At 38.1% G+C, this 26,521-nt stretch overlaps 1 protein-coding gene across 1 annotated transcript in view; it reads right to left on the reverse strand.

Moving 5' to 3' along the window:
• Nucleotides 1-19,391, reverse strand: part of RB195_025566 (uncharacterized protein) — a gene marked incomplete at both ends in the record, with an annotated part of 29,168 nt that extends 9,777 nt beyond the window's left edge. The window contains 16 exons of the mRNA XM_064213779.1: nucleotides 907-984; nucleotides 1,045-1,135; nucleotides 1,309-1,408; nucleotides 5,894-5,983; nucleotides 7,138-7,279; nucleotides 7,559-7,711; nucleotides 13,779-13,954; nucleotides 16,820-16,933; nucleotides 17,009-17,151; nucleotides 17,210-17,299; nucleotides 18,267-18,510; nucleotides 18,568-18,701; nucleotides 18,772-18,895; nucleotides 19,016-19,096; nucleotides 19,178-19,272; nucleotides 19,332-19,391. Coding sequence (XP_064069660.1) covers nucleotides 907-984; nucleotides 1,045-1,135; nucleotides 1,309-1,408; nucleotides 5,894-5,983; nucleotides 7,138-7,279; nucleotides 7,559-7,711; nucleotides 13,779-13,954; nucleotides 16,820-16,933; nucleotides 17,009-17,151; nucleotides 17,210-17,299; nucleotides 18,267-18,510; nucleotides 18,568-18,701; nucleotides 18,772-18,895; nucleotides 19,016-19,096; nucleotides 19,178-19,272; nucleotides 19,332-19,391 — 1,915 coding nt within the window. The remainder of the gene's footprint in view (nucleotides 1-906; nucleotides 985-1,044; nucleotides 1,136-1,308; nucleotides 1,409-5,893; nucleotides 5,984-7,137; nucleotides 7,280-7,558; nucleotides 7,712-13,778; nucleotides 13,955-16,819; nucleotides 16,934-17,008; nucleotides 17,152-17,209; nucleotides 17,300-18,266; nucleotides 18,511-18,567; nucleotides 18,702-18,771; nucleotides 18,896-19,015; nucleotides 19,097-19,177; nucleotides 19,273-19,331) is intronic.
• Between the last annotated feature and the right edge of the window lie 7,130 nt (nucleotides 19,392-26,521).

A 26,521-nucleotide genomic window follows, 5' to 3' on the forward strand; every position in this document is an offset into this window, starting at 1 on the left:
CGCAAATCTTCTCAAATTAGTCATGAAAAAAATCACAAGCACTGATCCTAAACGCAAAACAAACGTTCCCTACTACGAGATTTTGTCAACCACTATACGATCGTCATCCAAAGCCCAAATCGAAAGTCAAAATAAAGAGGATTGAAAAAATCATTCCACGATTTCTACCCTGATCTCTTCCACAGCCGCGACCATTTGACTCCAGAGCGAAAAGCAGCTGCTCCCAATTTTAAAATTCCAAAACTCCATCATTTCGATGAAAAATAAGACAGGTTTTCGAGAAGGATTCAACACGATTCACCACATGCACCTCGTTTCAAAACGCATCAAATTTTCATAAAAGTCCACCAATGCTGTCTGTCTCATACTCTCGGCTGTGAAGAAGGTATTTGATATATGCAAAGCTTTCCGCGTCATATCCATGATTCCTTTGTAGATATATCGAAGATAAATCCTTATGCATCACTATTATCCCTACTCCCTCTATCATTTGTCGTCACTGCTCGGGCAGCTTGCCGATTTCCTCCTTCCAGAAGGTAGGGGAAACGGGTTTGAAGTGTTCGTCGAGTGCTTCCCACATGTTTGATGAAACTTATGCATCAACCTAATAATCGAGATTGAATCAGTCATAGAAGAATCAGACACTGAATCAATCCCTGAACAACCAAAGTCTCCTATTCCGTACGTACGTGTTATTCGTGAGTTATACAGCCACTTTACAACAAAATTGTCATCAATATTCCGGATGGGCAGCTTATGCAGGATAATTTTTGAGTAGCTTTTCCAATAAAACTAATGCTGCATTAGTAAAAGACGATATTGTTGCATTTCAAGATAAATAAAAAGCATGGATATGAGGGCAAATTATCTCTAGAAGAGGATTCGTATTCTATGTACCTCACTTACATGTCGCTAAGATCATCAGAACAGCTGGTATTCCGAAGGCAAGTGGATAACAAGAATCTTGTCCAAGGCATGGTTGAGCTGAGTATCGAGGTTATTTTCAAATTATCTCATGGTAGCAGTAACAAAAAGAGAACCTACATCGAAAAATTGGAGATATGAAAGTAGAAATCATAGAACCAGCATTAATTGAAAAATAAAACACGGAAAAGAATAGAGAGAGCATTCTTTCCTAGAAAAAAAACAATTAAATAACCTTAAAAAGCACAGTAAACAACTCTTAGTAATGAGATAGTTGCGAACATATTACCCTGAACTGTGAAATAACTATTTATTTTTTAGCGTTTTGGTTCAACCTCTTTTAGGTGGTATGTTCCAAGCAATAATCATCAGAAATCTTCATACCTGTCCTACTTCGAATTGATCTCCTCCAAAAGCAGACACACAAGGTTTTATACCGCCTGTACCAAAACCGATAATTACCAATCCTGTCAAATCCAGCCATCTGCAAATAGAAAAACCTCCCTAAAATAGTCTTTATTTGATAAAATATTAAGTGAAGTAAGAAGTTCTGGACGTTCTCGTTGGATATCTTTAGTAAGCCACTACTGACGACGTAAACATCACATCGGATCATACTATATAGCTATTTCAAGTTGACATTACGAAAACAAAAACCGAAAAGGATCGACCAAAAGCGGCCAGAATTGGTCAAGAGGAGATGTGAGCTGTGGTTCAAAATAACGGCAGGCTGCACACATCTTTAACGACGCGTCAGAAACTCCGAAAACTTGGATAGGTGGTCCTACCGCGCCCGACATATAGCCCAGACCTCACAGCAAGCGACGATCAAGCGGCTTCTCAAGCATTTGGAAAATTTTCTTGATGGTACGAAGCTGGCCTCAAGAGATGCCTGTGAGAATGAGGTGGCCAAGTTTTTTCCAGTTAGGACGAAGACTTCTCCCACTGCGGAATTATGAAATTGCCGTCAAACTGAACAAAAGTTATCGAACAAAATAGCGGACATTGATCTAAATCGGTTTGCCCTAACTACGTTTTTTTTTCACTGTCGAAATAAAGTAAAAAAAAACATTTAGAACTTCCTAATTCATAATTAATATATGTGCGTGTGCTGAGCTGATTCTCTTATCTTTGAAAAGTAACATTATCATCAAGATAAGACCAATTGTGTTCCATGTGCTGCTGTAAAACTTATCACTGCCATGCGAACAAAACCGCTCTATCCACGATAAATTTCGCGTGCAAAAAGAAGACAACATGGACGTGGGCACCCTTTCCCATTATTGCAATACGTCGTAGATTTTATAAGGCAGGAATATGAACTAGGTTTGCGATGGCGAACGGGCATGAAGTAGCGTATATTCTTACTCGTACAAACTTCTTATATGTGTAAATATTCTTTCGCTTGTGAAATAATGCTCTTTCTAAGATTACTCTAAACGACCAAAGTACATATGTAGTAGGGTCGAAACGACATGAAACCCATACGCAATTGCGTACCCAGCTTCTCTTTTGTTCTTTTTTATTTATTTATTTTTTATTATTTATTTTTTATTTTTTTAACAAAAGCATTAAGATCGGCAATACTGTCAGCCGAATTTTTCTTAGCCCTCCTCCGCTCTTCCGGCATTCATGTAAATAAAGAAGATGTGGCTAAGTATGGTATGAATGGAGTAACTCTTAAAATTCATAAGTCTGTAAGAGATATCGAAGTTCTTGTCGACGCTCGTTACAATTTCTCAAAGCATATCGAACATATTGTATAAGAACCATAATCTGCCCTTTTTCGGCAATTTCGGATTGCTCACACCAGCAATCCAACTATTTTCACTCGTCCATACATGTCATTCGTTTCATCTCATCTTGAATATGGCTCTGACATTTAGACGTTGGAAGAAAAGGCACATAGCAGAGCTTGAAAAGGTGCAGGAAACCTTTACCCGTATGGTGTTCAGCAGAATATCACCCGACCTAACGATGACAAGTGACAGTGATCGTCTCCCAAAGTTTAGTATGAACAGCTTGAAGAACATGCGTACAAATGACGATCAAATACGTCTTAGAGACGAAATCACGTTAAAACCAAGCAACCATCGGTATATCAGGCCTACTAGTGAGAAAGTTGATCATTTCAATGGAGGTTACAAAAAATAGAAAATACAGACTTTGTTCTCATGTTCAGTCGCCTGTGATTCCGTTGTTCATCGATTTGCTTGAGCGGACACCAGAAATACTTCGAGTTGTCTCAATCACGCGCAATGATTGACCACTGGCTTCTTTTCACGAAGATGTCAAAGAACATCGTATTTTCTTTCGAAGAGTTCGTGGAGAGGTCTAACCATCGTGTCAGCGGCATTCCTACGGTGCGTTTAAAGGCATCACCCCGCGAATCTGAGGGGGTACGGATTTCAGGTGGAGTGTTCGTATACGGGATAGTACATTACAGAGAGGGGGGTGATTCCGTCCATTTCTTCCTAATTGCCGTAAAAAATGGCCTGGAAGATGCGGTGCGTGCATAAGGCTGGAGCGCTCCAATCGAACTCGTTGAAGGAAATAGCGCGCCGGAACGCCCAAAGCCGTATCTTTTGTTTTTGTTTTTGTTTTTGCCGTTTTGTACGGCAATTAGGAAGAAGTGGACGGACCCTCTCTCCATAATTTACGATCTCGTATACGAATGCTCCACCTGAAATCCGTACCACCGCAGATTCGTAGGGTGATGTCTTCAATGTCGCGTGGAATGCAGTCGCCTACGGCTATGGCCTAACAATTATTGTTAAAACGTATCACGCGTCCGCCCCACCTAATTTTGCTTCCTGACATGTGGACGAATTGGGAAAAAAGTGATGCTCTTGTAACTAATCTGGCATGCAAACAAAATTACTTATCTGACTTTCAGATGGTGTTCTACCCGAAAACAAGTGGAATCTCGATGGGCTACAGACACTTCGGGAGAGATCTGTGATAAGAGTAGCGAGTGTTCTCAAGGCGTAACTTCGGTGGTGGAAGTCTCATGGTCTGGGCCTCGTTTCCCGGATAAGGACCTACACGTTAGAGTTCGCGTCGTGCAAGATGAACAGCGCTATCAGAAAGTGCTTGAAGATCACTTACTGCCACATTTCACTACATTTCGTAGGCGTAACCCAGTTGCTCAACAAGATAATGCATCCGCACAAAGTCAACTACAGATTGGCCTAATGCGAAAGGAATTAAATTTCAGGAGTAGTCAAGTTGTTCTTCAGATCCTAACCCGATGGAAAACTTATGGAGCTTACTTGTACACATTGTATATAGGAATAGTACCTCATACTGCTCTGTTTCTGAGCTGAAAGCTGCCATATTTGATCCGGGCTAGTGTAGTGCAAGTCTTATTGAAAACTTTATCAGTAGTATGCCGAATAGAATTTTTGATTTAGTTTACAACAAAGGCAATGCAACAAAGTACTGAACTTGTTTTTTAAACCCTATTCTTGTAATAAATCACTGTTTTTATGAAGTGGACCAAAGATTTTGCACCGGCCTGTTTCTCAACAAAAGTTCCTAACATCCTCTGTTGACCAGGTATCCTCCCAAGGGGACTTGTATACAGGTTTCCCCAGGTAAGAAATACTGTGGTAGTATTGGGCGGCTTTGGTAATCCTTGGCTGCTATTAGGAGAATGAGGGATGGACCTATGATTTTGCACCACACTGTAGAGTCAAACGACATGAAGCATGGTGCAGCTGTGTTAACATTTGTGCTCGCAAAGGAGAGCAGCGTTTAGGATCGAGTAAGGACCCTGGTACCAGCGTTCATTGCTGCAGATTGCAGTGGTCCCATCCCGATTCCAACCGCGATCTCTCGCACCGCTTAAAGGCAGCACTCCACGAATCTGAGGTGGTACGGATTTCAGGTGGAGTATTCGTATACGGGATGGGAGACTATAGAGAGGGGGGCGATTCCGTCCATTTCTTCCTAATTGCCGTAAAAAACGGCCCGGAAGATACGGCTTAAGGCGTTTTGGCGCACTATTTTCTACAGCGAGTTCGACTGGAGCGCGCCAGCCTTGTGCGGCGAATACTCCACCTGAAATCCGTACCACCTTAGATTCGTGGAGTGCCACCGCTTACTCAACTGCACAGTGCTTCATTCGTTTTGACATGACTATATGTTAGTGTTTGAATATTATCCAGCCGCATGGCTCTGACTCTAGCAACTTTCAACGCCCTGGTGTCGTTTACACAGTATAATGACGGAATTGGATACCAGTATCCCATCAATGAGTCACCTTAGTCTCCTAGTCACCTCCTACATTCTCTGTTTCTTACACTCTTTTTCGCATACTTATCTTTCTTTCACCTAACTCCGCCGCCACTCTTGTACTCCCTCCGACCGATCAAATTTACTCAGTTCCCTGGAACTTATTCTTTAACGAGGATTCTAATGTCTCCCGATTGTATATTTTTTTGAATTCGTTCCGTCCTATCATGCCCGTTCTCAACTCTATCTGTATGAACCTTCTCTTAGTGACTTCCGTATCTTCTAACTGCTTTGTTCTTCACTCACTCGATCTAGATTGTGGTGCTAAATCGTTGGGGAATGCGAAAAGTGGTGGACCCCTGCTCTTCTCCCTTTGATCTAAGCTGGTCGACTAAGCCCTGGTAGCTAGATAGATTCGATACGAAATTCTGAGTTAGGGGAACTGATGTCATAAGAAGAATCTTCATCTTCTGTAGGAGGAGAATCACACGTAAGAGATGTTTAGCCGCTGCAGCGACCGCGCCATATTCCATTAACAATAAAGTCAATGCAGATTTTCCTAATTCTGATTCAGATAAGATATGATTTTCCACTTTTCTCCTTTGGGTGCGCCATTAGTGCATGTGAATGAATAAATATATAAACAAATAAATAACTTCATAGTGTTGTAGTGCCCTTTTCAGTGTGTTAGATGTTGAAACAGGTCAGTGTGTCGAAAAATTGAAATACTCACGGATGAATACTTGACTCTTTGTTCTTGACAGACGCTACTGCTAGAAGTACTTGACCAGCCGCGTAAAGTATGGATACCGAGAAAATTGTCCTGAATGGAAAAAAATTGGGAGCACATGTAGCCCGCGTCGCAGGAAAAGAGAATTTAATTTCAAGTTCATTCGACTTCTCAGTCGACTTCTTTCCGTCGAGACATCATGATTATAAGGAATGTCCATTGGGGGTGAGGTGTAACTAGTGGGAGATTTCATGGTCACGTTCTCATAGCAAAAAAAGACGCAAAGGATCACCTACAAATTTAGGGATCAAATGCATTTGGAGTACGTGAGGCGTCAGCTAACCCAACAGTGCAACTCTTTGCACTCATAGGACAATTATGTTATCGAATGCATCAGTGGTGAAAAGGAATTCACCGAATCCGCAACTCTTTGCATGCGTGTAAGGATCCCATGTATCCCTTATTCGCTGTTTCATCTTGCCAGTCCTATTAGTGTATAAAGTTGCTTCGTTGTGTGAACTGATACCTCGAGTGATTTTGATAGCACTGATATTTCGATTTGGTAGTAACCGCCCGCATTTTAGCCATTATACGTGGAAATTACACCGCATGTCGTATCAATATTTTATAGGGGCTCATGTTATTTTTTGTGAAACTTAATAGGTCAGATTGAAATGAACGGCGATAGAACGAGTACTAATTCTAGTGTGTATTACTTTTCAATGTATCCACTCAACGGTTCTCGTTGATTATTTCCTCGTTACCTTTGCCGCACTCGCTCCTAATTATAAAAAGAGTCAAGGTGACAGAAACCGAAATTTTCGCCACTTTCGAGACTTTTAATACCTCTGCCAATTTCTACTGAAAAAAGGAGTGTTCCTGCAAACAGATTCTTCTGTTTTATAAAAGGAACATAAATGAAACATGTAAGAAAAAGATTCAAATCTAAAGATTTAAAACTGCATCATATGGTTAAGGAAATGGTTGATATTTCGTTTATCCCGGTTATCTTTATCCACAACATTCGAACTGAATAATTATCGTGGGACAAAAAACCCTAGTTACGAAAATTTCCAATCTAAAGAAGTTGTCGCAATTTATATTAGAACTAACTAATCCTTAATCCTCTTGCATTCAAAAAAAAAAACACCTGCATACATTTCTTAGTTTGGTGAGATATTTGGCTACGCTATGAATAATTTTCTCTACTTCAAAGTTTCTAGGTTGATAGATGTGTCAGAACTCACCAAAACTTCCCGATATAACCATCAGCAATAATGGATCCGAGTAGAGGAGTAAGATAACAAAGTACGGTAAAACTGTTGAAGAAAATTGTAGATTGACTCTCAGAAAAATTGAGTACATTCAGCAAATATAGGATAAGTACAGCTGAAAATCAAGTCATTAACATGACCGTAGACATCAAGAACTATTTGTCACGTCTTCTTCCGATGCGCTACGTCAAACGCATTCACAACGAATACGCTCTAGGTTGACAGTGGTATTTCCTTATCAGGGAACGAAATATTTGGACTAACTATCGCATCCCTTCTTCATGAAGGAACAAAAATGTTAGTCAACTTCCTATTTGCTACCGAAACTTTCATAGTCTATTTACTTTTGGATTTTTTTAAATATAGGTTGGACAAAACTTATGTATGAACTCACTCCTCATTCCATAATAGGAAAAACGTTCACAGAATTCGTTCGACACGATACATAACGTGGTTTTTGGCCAGTGTCGAATCATATCTCCCCAGGATGTGTACATTACCGCTTTTGGTGGTGGAAGTTCGATCTCCGTATGTACTACATCAGTGCCTGAAAATGAACACCAGCATATAAAGGATCTAATTCAGTCTTCGTGAAAAAAAATCATTGATTGGGTTGAGAAAAATCCTAATCCAGGGCAAAAATAGTCATGTTTATTATTTACCTTCTTGCAACCGCATAGATTAGTCGATTTTAGCAGCTACAAAAATGTTTGTTATATCCTTTAAAATACATCTTTTTTATTTTTATTTTAGTGATTTGTTGATTTTTAGTGAAAATATCAACAAATCATGTGTGTTTTACCTCTAAAGGAAAGTACTAAATCATTCAGTTTTTACTTCAAATTAATATAGTACATCGGACATTGTTGCAAACATTGCTAATAGCAGACTAATTTGGAGTTTTTAAAAATTACTTTGAAAAATTAGACAAAAACGGGATAAAAACGAAACAAAAATGATTTTATAAGATGAAACAAACACACGGAAAGAACAAAGTACAATGCGTCAAATCTATTTTTTCTTTTTTTCATAGGTTTTTTCTATTTATTTTATGATATCATGTACTGCATACATGTTTTATGTTACCATATGAATTTTGTTTCATACGTTCGTCTTTAGTCGAGTACGTATGAATAAAATTCTTCTAGTCCATGGTACATTTATGCAGTACTGTAGTGCATGATAAGGTGAAAGCTCTGGACAAGGACTGTTACTTTTAAGCAGGTCTTTTTTTTTGTTTTTTTTTCATTCATGAGCTTACAATCAGTGCCCTTATCGCAAATGAACCATTAAAAACTCTAGATCAGGTCGCCAAATTCGACCAGAAATTATGGAAGAAAAAAAACGTTGCGAATAGGATAACATTTAACGTAGAGAAAAAAATGAGTATACCTTTTGTGCTCGAACGTTTCTTTTCGACCGACATCTTTCTCCGCTTGGAGGAGAGCTACGGTTTGATACAGGCGCTACGGAGCAAGTAGAGAACTCTTATCTTTACAGGCGAGTCTTATACGTAGCAAACACGACTAAGCTATGCACTTTCTGATCGAACTCCTCCTTAATTCTTCCTTCATGGATAACCAAAACAGGCTGCAATGTTATATTGCGATAAGAAATGACTTGCAGTAAGGAAAAAGCGTAAAACAATCGGTAAACACCATGAATTGCCTCAAGCATGGACAATACTGCACTTTGTCATGTAATGATGTGTTAATTGATAATGTTTTCTAAAATCAGCTAGCGAAATCCCAGATCTTCCCAAGAATTAGCTCAGATTATAGGAATAACTCTTATGTTACTGTTACTGGCATGTTATCTTTTTTCTACATTCTCGAAAATATCCGATCCTACTTCTTCTTAATTAAATTTGAATGATAAGAAATATAAACCAATTCTGATGCTTAAATTGGGTGTAATTAGAAACAAAGTTGTTGCCGTAGTAGAAGAAATCCAGGAGAAACTACATTGGAAAAGTATTCAAAGTTTCATTACTGCAGGAAAAGGATTTTTTAGAATTTCAACTAGTCAAGAATGTCCCAGTTGTTGAAAAAACACCAAGTTTGAGTGTTGCAAGCTCAGTTATAAAATCCAGAGCAAACAATAGTAGAGGCTTGAACACCGAAAATCAAGGAAACATTAAAATCTTTAGTTCAAACTCTCCTAAATTTACTTTTTTTTTCTCAAAGTAGCCTAACTTTACTAACTAAAGTCGATGTTTAATCGACCAAACATTCACAGCAACTGTAAATAGTAATTGACTGATCGTTGAGTTTAAATTGAAGCTTCTTACAAGATACTTCTTGGGTGGTCGAAAAGGTGAAAATGTGAAGGAGTGAAGAGAAATAAATATGCTAGATAACATTTACTTCCTAGCCGCACTACTTCAAAAATGCATCCAAATTTCAGTCTGAGGGTTTTCACCAGGTTGCGTTTGATCTGATACCAGAGCCATCTTCAAAACGTTTCAATTGCATGATCCCAGCATTTGTGTAAAACATCCTTGAGAGCATCATAAAATAGTTAACAACTTCCCGTCCTGTTCTTTTCAAGCCCTGTCTGTCTGGCACCTAAATCCATATTTGACGAACTTCCAGACGTTAAGGTGTCCTCGATGTCCAAGTTTCTGAAAAAAAAAGAACTTTGAAGACTATAATAGTCAGAGCCTCTGTCCAATATAGTTGTCCTTAATAGTTGAATACGATGGAGTTGAAACCAACGGCAACTTTTTTCATTTTTTGTGATTGATTTTCTGACGGATGTTCTGTGCAATGGTATTTCGTTACGACACCAAGCCAATTGCTGGATAAATAATCCCTTGCTAGAGCGAGCGGATACGTATTTTCGTTAGGTGATGGACTAGTTGGGGATTGTTGTCGGATGACGAGATATTCTCAAGCCTATTTATATTCGTCTATCCAGTTGGAAAAATTATATTGAATACGGACTCTGAATAGTATCAAAATGATACAAGGGGTATCCCAAGTGGATTTGCGAAAGAGTGGGTTCCTTGAAAACTATTTGAAGTGAAGGCTACATGTCTTTACCTCGCAATGCATCTCATGTACTTTCTCTAAATCACCAACTGGGCAAAATTTTGTTCACGTATCGCAACCTTAGTAAATTTAGATGATAAGCGTATGGTGTTATGATTACCATGATTAACACATGGTGTCAGGATCTTCGATTCAACTTGATAACAGCTTTGAGCAGGTAGTTTTCACTTTATCACCATCTAATTGGGTCAGAGGAGAAAAGAACTTTATCTCTGATTCTAATAAAAGAAAGTGAACGTGGGAATTTTAATTTTCGAGAACTTGTAATTTCTTCGGGACTGCGCGATCATACGATCCTGACGTATAATAAGGTTAAAGATCAGAAATATGCAATTGTGTAGGATCACAGATTAAGAAACTGTAGGATTGCAAGCTCTTTTGTGATCATTTTCTCCTACAACGCTTCGGGCAAGTTTTCTTCCAGCGGGGAATCGATCCATCCACAATATACAGTGATCTGTGCACAGTTTCCCTTTAAAAAGTAATTTCTTTGAAAAATTCTTCTCACTTGGTTTCCCTTTCTAACTTTTGGATTATGTCTTTTTACAATGAATTTTGTTTTTGCAATTTTTATTTGATGTGGCAAGATGGCTAGGAACCTCTCAATTCTCTTGGATCTACCATGCTGTGATAACGCTACATAAGTGTTGATGCTTCAATCATGCATATTTTTCACAGGCAAATTTTACAAAAATTAATATTGAATCTTTTTCAATTCCATGTGAGTAAAGGACAACCGATGCACTTTATCGCCACAAATTGTGATATTACTGTAGGTGATTCCGTTCGTTATTTGTTGTGGTTAAATCTACCTTTGGACGGTGTTGTGATGTACTTTCAATGCTGCTCTCACATACAGTGTTTCTGGATCGGCAATGAATGAAAAAGTGTGACTATGTAGTAAAGGATACGTATCAGAAACGTCAAGATTGAACGTTTCGTATGTGATGTGTTTGAAAGAGTTCTAATGCAACGATAATGGATGACTTCTACGAAATTTTAATTCACTTTAATTAATTTTTTGATTCATTCATGATACACATTTGAGTGATTATTCATTATGTATCACATCAACCGAGTCTTTTGGAAATTAAGTGGGATTTTCAACTAATAATTTACTTAATTTTGTAAGTTAGTCACTGCCGTTTTATTTATTGTTTAAACATTTTTTACGTCTTTTTTGTTTATTGTTTTATTTAATGTTGTTTATCAATTTTCATTTGCAAGTTCATGGTTTCAATGAACACGCACTATATGAGCACAAAGCAATGTTAGAGGATGTAAATTTGACTCAGTCCAGAAATTCTGGTTGTTCTAAAAGATTAGTTTCTCTGCAAATAATATTTATGTTGGACTAGATTACCATAAGAGAAAGATAGAGTGTGGAAAAACGAAATCCGTAATATCCATGCATAATCAATCCCAACCAAAAAATATTGGGATTAAATAGTTGAAAAGATCATACTCGTTGATAGAATTTATGCATCAGTAACGTTCGGTCCCTGATAACAACCTCAATGTGCCATTACTGTTCTCAGTTCTCAGTTTCCTCAGTTTCCTCAATTTCATTTATCTTATCTTTTTCATTTATTTATTTATTATCAATTATCGCAACATTTCTGTTGTGACATCATTTATATACAATGAGTTCAATAAAAATTGCTTGTAAAGACGTGGTTTTTACTTTTGTTTGGGTGTTTTCTGTTTGTGGATAAGTACAGCGAATGTAGTCAGAAAGATCCGAAGAATGATGCAATCCAGTGATACATTGAACGTCATTTCTACTCGTTCTATGTCAGCACTTGCTCTAATCATTAGACTTGATAATCTGCCAGCTGACACGCCTAACCCCTGCACCACAGATACCCACCTATTCGGCGATAACGAATGATTACATCCACGGGGAAATTCCAAATGAAAGTGATTATTGGCTGTTGCAGAGGATAACTCGTCACCTTCTCCCTCACCATATTCAGTTCAATCAAAATCATTTGCGAAGAAGTCTCAGTTTGCGTTTGCGTTTTACTTGAAAATTGGTATAGTGAACTCGAAAAGGTCTGAAGTTTGGTGCATTTGCGATCGCAATACCATTACGAAGTCCCTGGAAATTAGCGCGGTGGATGGATAGTGGTTGCAATTCAGATGGCACCATACCTTCGTTCGGTAGCAATCGGTTCGCACAGATAGACCGTGGGGGGTCCACCTCAAACTCTTTGAACGCAGTCGCCTACGCATTTGCTACGGGAGATTCAAGTCATTTTTATCTGACTATAAAAATAATATTGTTTAGCAGTTTTTGATACTAATCAATAGCAGATAACGACTTAAACAAACAGTAATTGTTTATTTTATGACAGGAATAGAACCAGAATGGCCAAAATCTCATTATTAACTGATTTAGTTACAGTTGAATTATTTCACGCCCTTGAAAATGAGTTAAAGGTCGCTGCTACTTCATCCTAACCTTGAGTATCAGTGATCTCTATTTAATGTAAAAAAAAAAACGTTTCATTCCCTCGACTTTGATGGCAGGATATCAAGAAATTAACGGTTTTGGGATTTCTTCAGAAAATTCAAAGGAGTGAGGGTAAAGTTCGCGACAGTTGGCGTGATCACGTTCAATTCCACCCAGTAATCCAGAAAAAAGGCGTAAGGAACGACAATGGGGGCATCGGTTGCCTCTATGATACAACTTGTTACGCAAAAGAAAGCAATCGATTTCATCACCGCAACGCAACTGATGCAATCGAAAAAAAAATAGAAGTTCTCCTATCTACAAATGCGTTGCAGATTACCATCGTTCTACTATCTGTAATAAGTTGCATCGTTGGGAACATCGAACCAAGGCTATTTCTTACGCCTTCTTCTGGACTGCTAATGGGGACTAACCGTAACTGTGCTCACATCCGTGAACTACACCGTTACATCCCTATCGTGGTGAGATCCCAACTCCGTAATTTCTTGGCACGTTGCATTTAATGAGCATAGAGTCGCAGCGTTGGTAGGATTTCCAAAAGAGATGTGGAGATTTGAAGACTCAGATTACGAGTGCACACTTCTTCTACTTGAGGCACCTATGCGGTAAACTGGATGAAACTGATGTACGGTAATTTGAAGATTGTGCATGGAATCAGAAACACTAAGAAGGAACTAAAATGTTACTCTGAGCCATTTCCCTGCAATTCAAGAAATCCATGAAAACCACTATGTGGTGAGGCGTTGCCACGTTACCGCCATACAACGAGAAAAAAAGGACCGTCTTGGCAAGAGATCATTTATTTGATTAAAACACGCCTAAAAGAGAGAAAAATAATATGTGTGGGAACGAATAGAAATATGAATAGGCATTAAACAGCCATGATTTCAACTTGGCCTCATCATCTATAATCATTAATGGAGACTCGTCGGAATAATCGTAAAATTTTGCTAAAGCTACATCACATACAAGAACTTCTGCTTTAAAAAAGTACATCATCAATAAAAACAGGTGCCAACCGTAAAATTATCATAATACTGGCGATTTTACATTTTCCATGTAAGACTGATATGTTTGGAAGTTACCTGCTGGATCATATTTGACCACTACATAAATCATATAAAGCGGTAATGAAGGAGAGCATGGTCCTTTTTTCGAACCGTCGTTGAACACAATCGAAACACCGACACCCATTCGTTTCGATCCCCTCCATATCAATTGAGTGAAATGTCCAGTTTTATAGTATGTCATCGGGTAGAATCTGAACTAGTACTCTTGAAACCAGATAATTTTTCTCCCAAATAGGTCCTCATTGACCTATGCACCAAAAAAAATGTATATACAGCCTGTTCAAAACGAAACGAAGCACGTAGAGTTGCGTAAGCAGCTGCGCTCGAAGCGGTACGGTGGAAAAAGCGGTTGGAATCGAAATGGGAATATGGCGAACTGCAGAGATGGGTGAGAGTAGCGAGGATCCTTACACGATCCCAACCGCTCGCTCCACCGCGCCGCGTTGAGCGCAGCCGCTTACGCAACTCTCCGTGCTTCATGTCGTTTTGACCCAACTACAGGGTATCGTGAACTTTGTGTGGAGAAATACGGTAGCGACGTGTCGTTTTGAGGGGAAGAATATTCCGCGATGAGTTGTTTTGTTATTGTAGTAGTAGTATGTTGTAATAACGAAATTGAATAATGATGTATAAAAGGAGGCGTAGCACAGTAGAGAATTCATTGATGGCCACTAAATCACCTTGGAAACTACCGACAGAAAATTCGTACCAGATATTTGGGTTTGGGGAAACGTTTTGAGGAAATATTAAATACACCGGGAATTCTAAATAGTGGTCGATAAAATTGATGTATCATTCGGTAGAACATTTTCGGTGCTTTATTCCTGAAGGTATATAAGAGTAGTGACTTTTTTGAGTGAGTTTTTTTTTCGTGACCTTGATTGTGATGCCAATCAAAAAAAAAGATAGTTTCGAGGCATCACATCCTATAAATGGAGCCGCGCAATTGCAGTCACTCTAAACAGCAATCACATCATGATCGACCCCCCTTGACACCTAGGAACCTCTCCGACCTCCTTTGGATTACTCGTATTCAGGAAGGAGACACGATCTTTAGCCGTAAAGCTTCTAGTCCGGACGTTTGCGCAACGCAGAACACTCCAGCAATCTCACCGTTGTCAAGGAAGATCCGAGCTCTAGCACAAGAATCTCCTACAGTGAGCTACTCACGTATATACAAAAGTCATTAATGTCATCTACGTCGTTCAGTTCCAGAAACTCATGGGCATTGTTCGAGAAAAGTGGCTGAGACAAGCTTTCCTGTATCTTTCCTGTATCTGAGACACGCTACATCACAGTCTTCTGACTTAGCTTTCTCCGATTACAGATCGACACCCAATCGAAGGTGGTGTCTGCTGACATCCCAGTGGTGTACTCATTCTCTACTTGTTTCAATCACAGTTATTCAAGAAAATAACTATTCAGTCGCAGCATGTAGAAAAATCTTTACGAATTCGAAATCTGGAAAGAATTCGTTAACAGCGATTGGGTCCTCTAAAATGCTTCATCCCAAGGGCACCAGAGGGGAGTTGTAGATTACGACTTTTTTTTCCTAGTAGATCACGAATGTTTGCCGAGGGTGAATTGGAGCCTCGAACGACAATTCTGGTTCGCCTTTCGAAAGCCACGAAACAATTGCTTGGAAATTGGAAAAGAAGAAGAACTTTAGAATTTCATCCGAATTTATTCGACATCGGACTGCTGGTTGCAGACGCCAGCCGCACAAGAACTTCATCGAAGCATCTGTAGAAGCAGACACAAAAACGTCTCTATGTTCGACTTTCAATGAACCTCAGAACTTCCACTCGGAACTGTTAGATCCAAAAGTAGGTTAGGGCTTTCACTGTGGGGCGGATAGGATGTTCGACCGATTGAATCACTTTCGATTTCACTCTTCCAAGCTATGAAGAAGGTGAACTCGCCGAAACGTTATCAGTTGATAACGGATTATAACAACAATCGTGATCGCCTTCGCTCAAGAAAATAACTACAAAAGAGAATTTTCGAATCGTTTTTCTTCGAGTCTAAACGGATGTAGCCAGTGTCTTCGCACATATAATGTTCCTTTCAGTTTGCTCAGCAATGACGGGATTCGCACTTCTTGCCATGACATTTCCACTCTCCTCACTTCCTCTCTGAACGCCACTTTTTCTCGTTTTCCTTCTGATCATTTTTTTTATTCAACAGTGCTGTGAAGTTGAAAATAAATCATTATGATAGAGACGGCTTTGTAATTGTGAACTGGATAGCTGCGAGAATCATCAATTGACAAAATGTCTAGTTGAAAAGTAATGGGAAGCCTGTACATTAGTGTACGGGAGTCGGGTTAAAAAAGCATACGATATCCGTGCTATGCCCGGAACTCGAGCATTTCGAAGTGTCTTCGCTGCGAGACGCTCACAGGGCGCTGCATCCTTGTTGCGTCCCATAAACGTGAGGATGTGAGCGTTGCGGAACGAAAACCACACAATATATTGTAACGTTCCACGACGAAGACGCCACAACTGCTGGACCATGGAATGCAACAGGACGATCACGTGTTTTTAACTGTGACGACCGATCTCTGAACAATTCCGTCTATTGATGGCTTCGAAGCGTTACAAAATGACCGAGGGAGACAACAAAGGGTAGTGTGTTCGAGATATCCTTCCACATCAATCTTTGATGCCTTATGGACGCTGTTTTTGCGATTTCTAATCGAAATATCCAGAAAATGTAACGGTGGTGTTTCTTTTGTATAAATATTAATAGCAACACGGAATACCATAGTATGATATTTTAAATCAGAAAGAAAAACTACGGGAGAAGTTTAGTGTTAACCTAGGAGGTCTCCTCCCCTCAAATCTTGGATCTCAAAGAGTTAGTTGCTTCCTTAATGTTATGGATTCGTTAAGAATAATAAATGCTTGAATAATGGTATCGTAGTGACTCCCTCCGGTGTTATGGATTTCTGCTTCTGATGATCACCAGGGACAGAAGAAAATGACAGTCTAATTGTGTTCCGTACGTTGTCAATCTCGTTTCGTTGCGCGGTATCGAAACACTCTCTCACTCACTTCTTATAATCATATCCAATTCCTTCCATGTAGAAACTTTGGGTTACCATACGCGCCATAGTTGTAGCACTTGGGAAATGTTTTGCAGCGAAATAGAATAAGTTTTCACCGTATCTGAATAAAAAAAACATTAAGAAAACAAAGATGAATGCGTTCACCTATCCTTAGTTATATCTCCTGAAAACTCACATCCGTGGTTGTTCATGTACAAGACAACCTTTTGTGTTTCCTAGTACGTTCGCCCATTTCTGCGCATATTTTTCAAGCTGTTCATCGTAAACTAGAGCAGGTGAGCCGTGTTTACTCCGGTATATGTTGTGATAAGTAACCAGCTGACAAAGTAGTTCTTCAAGATTAGACCATAAATAAATAACAACCTATGCGCCATACCTCATTCTTGAACAGGTCTGAGTTGAAGTTCTTCGGATTTCCACGTTCTCGAAGGCTTTCCCGGAGAAGAAACAGACGAATCTGGTCTATCTGAACTGTTTTTCCGTTACTATATTCCACTGTATTCTTGTAACCTCTTTCTCGTGTTACTTGTACACGCGACGCCGTTGAGAACCAGTTTTTTTCGGATCATGACACGTGCACATTTAGAATGCACTCTCTTCGTATTACAACGAAAAACTGCGGAAATCGGCTAGATACTGCGATCTGTTATGTAATGTACTTCGGATAGAAGTAGATTTATTTTATTTAAGCAGGAAGAGAGGTGCAATTTTGAACGTCGCGCAATGAGGAAGTGTTAGAAAAGGATCTGACAGATCCGTGAAGTACTTAATAGTCGACATATTTTACCCTTATCAGAATTTTTACTTTCTGCAATACCAATAGAGCATATGCCCTAAGCAATCTTGAACTGAAATAGAAGGAAGAAAAAATGTTTTGCAGGAAATGTTTGCAGAGAAGAATGTTTAACGTAGATTTTCTTCAACGATTACTTTATTAACCTACAAATTTTAAGTTATAACTTTCAAACAACCGTATAAACGTACAAATTACACCTAACACTAGATCTCAATTTACACTAACTGCTCTAGGAATTAAAATGAATTCAAAATGCAACTGGATTGTATCAAAACTGTAGCATAGAATGTGCAATAAACTGTCGCAGAGCGTTTATAAATAACATTTTCGGAAAATACGAAGTAGCCAACAAAAACAGTGACCGACTGAAATTTCAGAAACAAAAATTTTGATAGAAAGTTTTCATAAAAATTCTGCTGATATCTGAAATTTTCTCAACCTCTAGTGATGTATTTAGGAAAACGATGGGAATGTTTGGCAAAATTTAAATAAGAGTAAAAAAATCATTTCTTTCCAATGATTTTGGAAAGAAATGATTTTTTTTACTCTTATTTAAATTTTGAGTTGATTTTTATAATAGGTCACCAAAAAGTCACTATTATAACATTCGAACAAGTCTAATCTACCGTCGACCTACCGTTTGAAATTTCGCAGCGCTTGAGATAATATCCATAGACTTTGCGGTGGACGATGTTAAGACTGCTGTGGTAGGTTTAATCCATTTTGGTTTGATTCCAAAATATGACACATTTTTGCTTTTGCTTAATAGCAAGTTGTCGTATTTAGAAATTGTTTTCTTCTTTTCGAATGGAATTACAAAAATGGTTGATCTGCTTGTCAGTGTAGTAGGAATACTTTTAAGCGTTGAAATGTAGGTCATCCTGTAAAAATCATTAAGTGGATAAAAAACTATCTCCTCGAAATTTTTTAGAGCTTACCTTACTGAAGGACCACGAGTTGTTTTGACTGAATAGGATTTTCTCAATTTACTGAATGATAATCGTTGCCATTTAGGTTGTGAAATCGTCGTTTGTCCTACGCCTGCCTTTACAAACAAGATACCATTTGAATCCTAAAAATAAGACTAAAACTTATCAACATTTTATACATTTGAAAAAAAAATTTGCAACAAATGTAATCACCGAGTCAACTATGAAGGGACCTCGCTGACTGAAAGTGGTCGCAAGACACTTTGTTGAATTTATTTTAAGAACACATGTTGACGGATATACTGCATGAGGTGTAGAATCTATTGCACGCTTACCCCTTAAAAAAGAAGTGCAGAAAGAAAATTTTAAAAAATAACAACATTAACGAAAAGTATTTCTGAATAAAAACCAAACCAAAACTAAGTAAATTAGCAAGGAATCACTTTTAAATACTTACTTGGTCACTGGACCACAATCGCATTTATTTTGTTTGGAAGAATTAGATTGAAGATCAACATCACAAGGACAAAAGCAAAATCTACAATGAACAAAATGTAGAATAGATATGAGCATCTTTATAAAAATGAATAAAAGAAAAAAAGTAAAGAGATCAACTCACTGGAAGGTATAGTATTGATTCAGCTGTTCACGATTTTTGGAGTAGAAGCTCTGCATTCCATCGTAATTGAGTACGGTAACTTCAGCAACCTTGACCTATAAATGATTTTAATGAACTGTTTAAGAAAAATAGTTTTAAAAAAGTGGAACATTACCTCTGAATATACCAGAACAAAGAAAGTGAAAGCGATAACTGTACATGTAGTGCACCCCATCCGTCCTTCTAGTTAGTGTATATTTATGCACTTCCGGCGCTGTGCTCCGCTTTTGTATTGCTGGCCGACGACCTTGGTCACACCCCACGGAGCGGTCAGCTTTGAAATATGTCACCAACTTGCAAACAGTAACAATATTCTGTAAAATGTTATACGAATCCTCAACAGTACATCCTATTGTGCAGTTTTTTCTGCTGGAATTGTTATCTTTCTGGATTATGCACGCACTAGTTTTGCAACATCTCTTTTTTTTTCGAAAAAGAAAGACATCGGAAGATTTATTGCTAAGTAAAAACAATTACTTTATTAGGTGTTATTCATGTCATACAGGGAATCCTATCACTGGAGTCCTTTTTAGAGTTCTAGATATTTTCTATTTATTATCACAGGGCCTTTTTCTGTAATAAAATAGTGGATTTAAAATAAAAGAACTTGCAGTATCATTGGAACCAATGTTTTCGAATTACTGTACTTGTTATTTCTCAATTAGGAGTTTTTTTAGACGTATTCAGTTGATTAAAGGGATTCCGAAATATGCGTAGGTAAAGTAATTTCAAAAGTTTTTGTTCGGAATGTTTTTGACTTGTTCTGAACTCTCAAGAATCTGACCCAAAAGCGATTATCACAAGGAATTTAAGGTATATATCTTCTTTAGAGTTCACTATCCTTAGAAAATATTCTCTTCTTTGAGTATCAAAGTTCAAATTAAGAGATTTGATGACTAACTGTAATTAAGAAAAGACGGCTGCGGCCGAAATTCGCCGAGAGAAAGGGAAATCTCTCAATGTTCTATCACATCATTCAGCACAAGCGAAAAATCTTACCATACAAGGACGATACGATCCATCAAAAAACTATGCTACAGACTTCCGCAATTTTTGAAGGACAGAAAAAAGAAACCAGAAATCCTCATGTTCACGAATGTGCTTTAAGAACCAAATGGTTCATTTTGTGATTATTCAAACATTGTGTTACATATGAAGTTCTATGGATAACTAAAGAAGGTTTTTTCTTCGTTATATTTTTTTTTAGCTGTGAGTTGTTGACGCTTTTCTGCTCTTATTTCCTCAACGAATTCTTTATAAACACAAGTTTAAAACAAAATCGCATTGGAAGAGGAGCTGATGGATTAGCCGTTACTGTTGATGAAATAATAACTAGAAATACATAAAATAAAATAAATGCAAGGCGTTTACATTAATCAAGTCTTACTGCTGATAGAAAATTTAAGATTTGCAGGTAGTGCGCAAATGATGGAGGAGACATGGTTTCATGAATAATGAAACCATTTTTGTCCCATCATGAATAATAATTCTTAACATTGGGGAAACTGGTCCATCGCTGTCAAAATCTCTAGACGCTCCTTTTTTAGGATAAAGAATTAAGATGGAAACAAATGAAACCATCCAGCAGAACACCTAAAATATCTAAATATATAAAATATTTTTAATAAATTTTTAATAATTTTACTTTTAATTAATTTTAGTTTTTTAATTTAATTTTTAATAATTTAATAATTTTTTTAATGATTTTTAATAAATATAATACAAAATATTTAAAAATAAATATTTTTCCTCGTTTTAGTAATAACACAAATATAAAAAGTGGCTCTACTGAGAAGTATTTATTCGGTCACCCAATATCTAATGCAACTTGTTCAATTGTATTGGAAGGGGGTTTTTTCCATCATGAACAGGTGAATTTTGAAAGAAAAATATAGAGAGTCTACTATAAAGATATGTATTGTTATTTAATACAAAAAAGTTGGAAGAGGACTGCAGAAAATATTTTAGAATATAATAGAAGTAATATATTTTTGATTTGAAAAAGTCTTGTCTTTTTTTGACATTCTAAAATGAAACTTTATAATACAGTGCTATTTGCAGGATGATCTAAAGTATTGTGTAACATTCTGAAAGGCAAAAAAGAGTATTCTTTAAGTAAAGTAATGATGGAAGTAAAGTAGGCGTTTTCGTTACAGTAAGTATGCTTGTGTACAAAAAGAAAAGCTGGTCTCGTTTGTTGTATTTGTGTGTTTTCTCAAATCAACATCAATTGGAATGCACTGATATTTATTGTTGTTTAATTTCCGGTAATAAGATACGATTTTACCGCTTGAGTGGAAATTGTTCATCAGCAACAAGTTTCTTTCTAACGATCACCATTAAATTGTCTCAAAAGTCTACGCGTCCTTAATTCAAAACAAATAACACGTCGCTCACGGGTGTACACTTCTTCTTTGTTGAATTATGCAGTGTGTTTTTGTGAATTGTTTAAAGTTACCTATTTTTTTAGCGTAAGATGACAGAACGAATCACTATAAAGATGACGGCAGCATCATATCCACATTTCCTACCCCATTTTTTTAAAGGAACGAAAAGCGAAGAATACAGGACAGGAGAGAGTTGTACATTGTGCACTTTTGGGAGGGGTTCTAACTCATTGTGATACTTCTGGACTACTTCTATACGATCTATAGGATCCATACGTCCATATGTGTATATGTCTCTATAATCGCTATTATATAAACATATATAAACTTGTATACGTCTCGTATATCGTCTCTATTTCTCACCACAAAACTCATTTTTCGCAAATACAGTACACATCACACAGTTGTTGCAAATCATCAACCACATTCTCATCCACCTTTCCCTTCTACCTTAAAGATCCTATGATCATATCTTCTAAATTCATCACTTTTTCAAGCTTTTTAAGCCTAAAATTTGTTTGTTTCACTATTCTGTTGGTTTGTTGCCTTTCTTCTTTCCATTGAAAATGTCGCTAGCAGGTGGATTTCGTTTTGTTTCACCACAACACGGTTGAACCAAACTATTTACTTTCTTCTTTATTAGCAAAGATTGGACAATCTTCGCAAGGTTTTATGCTTGAAAATTTCGCGTTTGCAGGAGTTAGAATTCCTAGCCACTTCTTCTTTTAGCAATCCTGAAATATCAGCGCTTCCATCTGTACACATTTGATGAACGAGGCGAGCCAGTATATTTTGCTTCCCGAACTGCTGTTGTTGTACCGCAGACTTCGACGAAGGAGGGAATTTTGCTGGCTGACATGAATGAATGCTACTAGTATCTAAGATATGCTTATACTTTGATAATTCCAGCTTTCAGATAGCTAAATTTCCTTTCTAAGTCAGGGTGTGGTTGAGTACATACTTAATTAACCATGTGGGAATCGTACACGGAACTGATCTCTGTTCGTTGTCTCTTTTTCTTCTTCATTTTTCTGTCTTTCCGCTATGTGTTTACTGTATTTCTTTTGTATTTGTCTTTTCCACATCTTTAATGGGGGGGCCATTGAGCGCAATAGATAAGTGAATAAATGAATAAATAAACAAATAAATAAATAAACAAACAAATAAGTAAATAAATATAAACCAAACACATACACACATCACACTACACACACCACACCTCACGCACTACATCACAGATATCACGCCACACGTCATGTTAAGACCCTAATATGTGCGACAATAGTATTAATATTATATTAGTAATAATATTATATTAATACTATATTAATACAACGATAGTAGTTATTTGATTCTAGATAACTGTGACGGCTGTAGACTTTATTTTACGCACAATCTAAAGCTTCACTGCCTGAATAGTTTCCAGATAAGTTTTCTTCATCGATAACTATGTGTGCATGAAGTTTTCGTGGGTAAGATAGAACAATGTGTATCAGAGAAGTTATTAATTTATATTGATCGTTTATTTATACGGGATCCACTTCATAGTCTTTGCTGTCAGTTATGTCTACAATGATTTCTAGAAGGTTTAGAGCATTTTAAGAAAGTTTTAGTTCTATTTTTCAACCTTTTACTTTGACATCTTAAATTATACTATACAAAGACACAAATACTTACCCACATATTAAAATTCTCTGATCAACCAAATAAGTTGCGGAACTTGCTGATAAAGAAAAAGCAGTGCTGGTAATTCACAAACATTACTGTGAACGATACCAGGTATTCATTTATGTCAAGTCCATCCTGATTTGTAAAAAAATGCATGACAAAAACGAAAAAAAAGAATCCGTATTAACACACGAATGTATTTGTGGAAGAGTTTGTAAAGGTTTGACTAACATTAGCTTGCCCTAGTGAAAATTCATCACAATAAATAAAGCATTTCTTCTAACTTATCTTTAAAAAATCACTTTAGACCGTTTATTTTGAAAAAAGTGACGTTACCAAAAATAAACAACATTCCTATAAGGTTAGCTCCTCCAAAAGAGCTACGGACGAAGGCGTTCTGTGAGAAACTTCTGCAAACACCTGCAAATCGTTGTAACTTTGTGAGTCCCAAGATCAAAGAGGCGACATCTTCAAAAAATAGCGAGGATGCCTGTGTAACTTAAAGAGTTCAAGAAACCACTCACTTTTAATTTAAAGGGATCACCCCACGAATCTGGTGTGGTGCGGGTTTTAGGTGGGTTATGCCTAACGAATTCGTAAAGTGTGGGGAAGAGGGTGATTCCGTCCATTTCTTCCTAATTAAATGCCCCGGAAGGTGTGGCGTGGGCACAAGACTTGCGCGCTCCAATCGAACTCGTTGTAGAAGCAACGGCCGGAACACTCGAGGCCGCATCTTCCGAGCCGTTTTTTTTTTTTGCGGTAATTAGAAAGAAATGGACGGAACCACCCCCTCTCCATAATCTACAAGCCTGTATAGGCATAACCCACCTGTAACCCGCACCACCCCAGATTCATGGGGTGATGTTTTTATTGCAGTTTTTATTTAGTGGAAAATACAAGGAAGAATTGGAAACGGTTAAAAGAGAGAGAAGACGGCAAAAAATGCTAGGCTTCATCAAATTGTAGCGGTTAGTAGTAGTAGAAGTAGTAATTACTAGTGATTCTCTGTTGTGTTGAGATGCAGCCGGAGAATGGAGAACGGTAAAGAGGGTACCGGTAGATTCTCCGGGAATGCCTCCGAGAAATTACGTATCCAGTGGATATGCCATAGGATACGCTAACATACCTCGATGAGGTCACCCTCCAGTCGCCTACACACTTATAAAGACCGAATAAATTGAAGAACAATATAGTTAGAGGTACATGCCATTTTCTTAGGTATTCCAATAATAGAACGGGAGCGAGTTTTGCTTAGATCTTACCTTTAGGAAGCCTACAAATCTTATCAAATTGAATCTTTTCTTGTAAGAGTGCCGAGATCAGAGGGCCTATCTGTCCGGAAATAAATTATGCTACAAAAAAGCTTGGAACTTAGAGATAACGATAAGCCTCATTCTCGTTACTTTTTAAAGTTGGAATGTTTCGTTTTTACCGAAAATTTTCATATACGTAACTTTGAGCTATTAGATGCACCTTCCTCTCTTATTTTACGCGAGGATTTCTCTTGGTTCTGATACAGTTACAAATTTGAGATCAATTCACGTCAAAAAAATTCCAGTGGATCTGTCTGATTCTTCAGAACAATTTTGTAGCTCGTGAATTAATGTGGTGATGAAGCGTATAATGTCTATTTGTAGGTGAGCAGAGTGCTATTTAAGTAGCAACGAAGCTGCTCTGGTGCTCGAAAATCTGCTGGGACCCTCTTTACACGCACCCCCAGAGTGTCGGTATTCCTTCTACAGCATAAGCAAATCAAAGCAAATCAAATCGGATGTACTCTTCACAAACTTCGATCCCAACCTACAAATCATCATTGCAATTATCCAACTGTGGATTCGGAGCAGTCCTGTCCCACCGCTTCCCAAACGAATACAGGAAGGTCGTCAATCACGTAAGCTGTTCCATGACCTCTGCTTAAAACTAGAAGGGAATGCCAGTCTACGGTGCCAACCGTCTTCAACAATAGGTCACTACGCTACTCACAACCTCACTATCGAAAACGTCAACACCAAGGATTTGGTGAGGTCCAACCTTGCGGTTGGTATGAGAGAATGGGAGAGAATCTAATGAAGTTACAGGGAAAACTCATTCTTCTATAGCATCCTTGAATCTACTGTAGAACGCAAAGAAAATTGATGCCTTTTACGAATGAAACTTTGGAGAATTCAAAGAAAGTAGAACTCTTGGAAGTTTCAAGATTTTAATCTTTTGATTTAGGCTTGGACGAGTGTTTGCTATTCTGTCGAATAATTTCTGTCAAACATCATGAATAGACTGCTCTTCTGGCACAGATGGATGTGCCGCTATACACAATCGTGAATCTTCTCATTTATTCAAGATGTGACAGTTGTACTCCCAATCACTTCAAAGCGACTGGATTCGAACTATGTCACTGACCCATGGAACAGCTTGAATGAACAGTCATGACAACCGCAGGTTACACCTCAAGTCAAACTGCCTTACAATTCCACTGTTATCGTCGCTGTACCACACACACTACAGTTGCTGATTCTCCTTGGGCTATCGAATGATGAGAGCCTGACTTTGGTACTATTGCAGATTGCTGATGGAGGCTTCATTAGAACGATAAATGAGAAATCAATCTTTTTATATTCTGAGCGGCTTCTAGGATATTCTTCGACATCCCGCTATGGTTGCCTTGGAAACTCAGACCACCACGCTATAACAACCGCTAAGGTGGGGGTCTCTCTTTAGAGCACAACAACAACATGGCCTACGATCATCTTGGAATATCTCCCCTTTTAAATTATCACAGATATGTCTTATATATTGCATCCATCTTGAGACGGACTTGAACAGGAGAGCGTCGAGCTCGCATCTGAACATCGTTGCAGAACGATCGGTGCCGACGGTGACGGCGCTGAAGTTGTCGATGGCGGATCTTCGGTTGTGTTCAATGCAGATTTGAACAGTTGCAAGTTGAAGACGTCCAGCAAACGGCTGGCGACTGTTGTATCGTCTCGCACTCGTAGCAGATTGACGTGTCTTGTCCACAGTAGGCCATAACTTATGGAGTTCCTATACCCGTTTAGGTAACGATGAGAAAAGGCTGTTCCGAACCCATAGTTGGACAGTTGCAATGATGATTTGCAGGCTGGGATCAAAATTCGTGATGAGTAGATCAGATTTTATTTGCTTGATGCGGTAGATGGAATACTGACACTCCGGTTGCCCACTTTTAGACGACATCCTTTTTGCTAGGAGCATCCTACGGTTAGCGAAGATTGTG

The sequence above is a fragment of the Necator americanus genome, chromosome X (genome assembly GCF_031761385.1).
Source record: "Necator americanus strain Aroian chromosome X, whole genome shotgun sequence".
In the NCBI taxonomy this organism is placed as follows: Eukaryota; Metazoa; Nematoda; class Chromadorea; order Rhabditida; family Ancylostomatidae; genus Necator; species Necator americanus.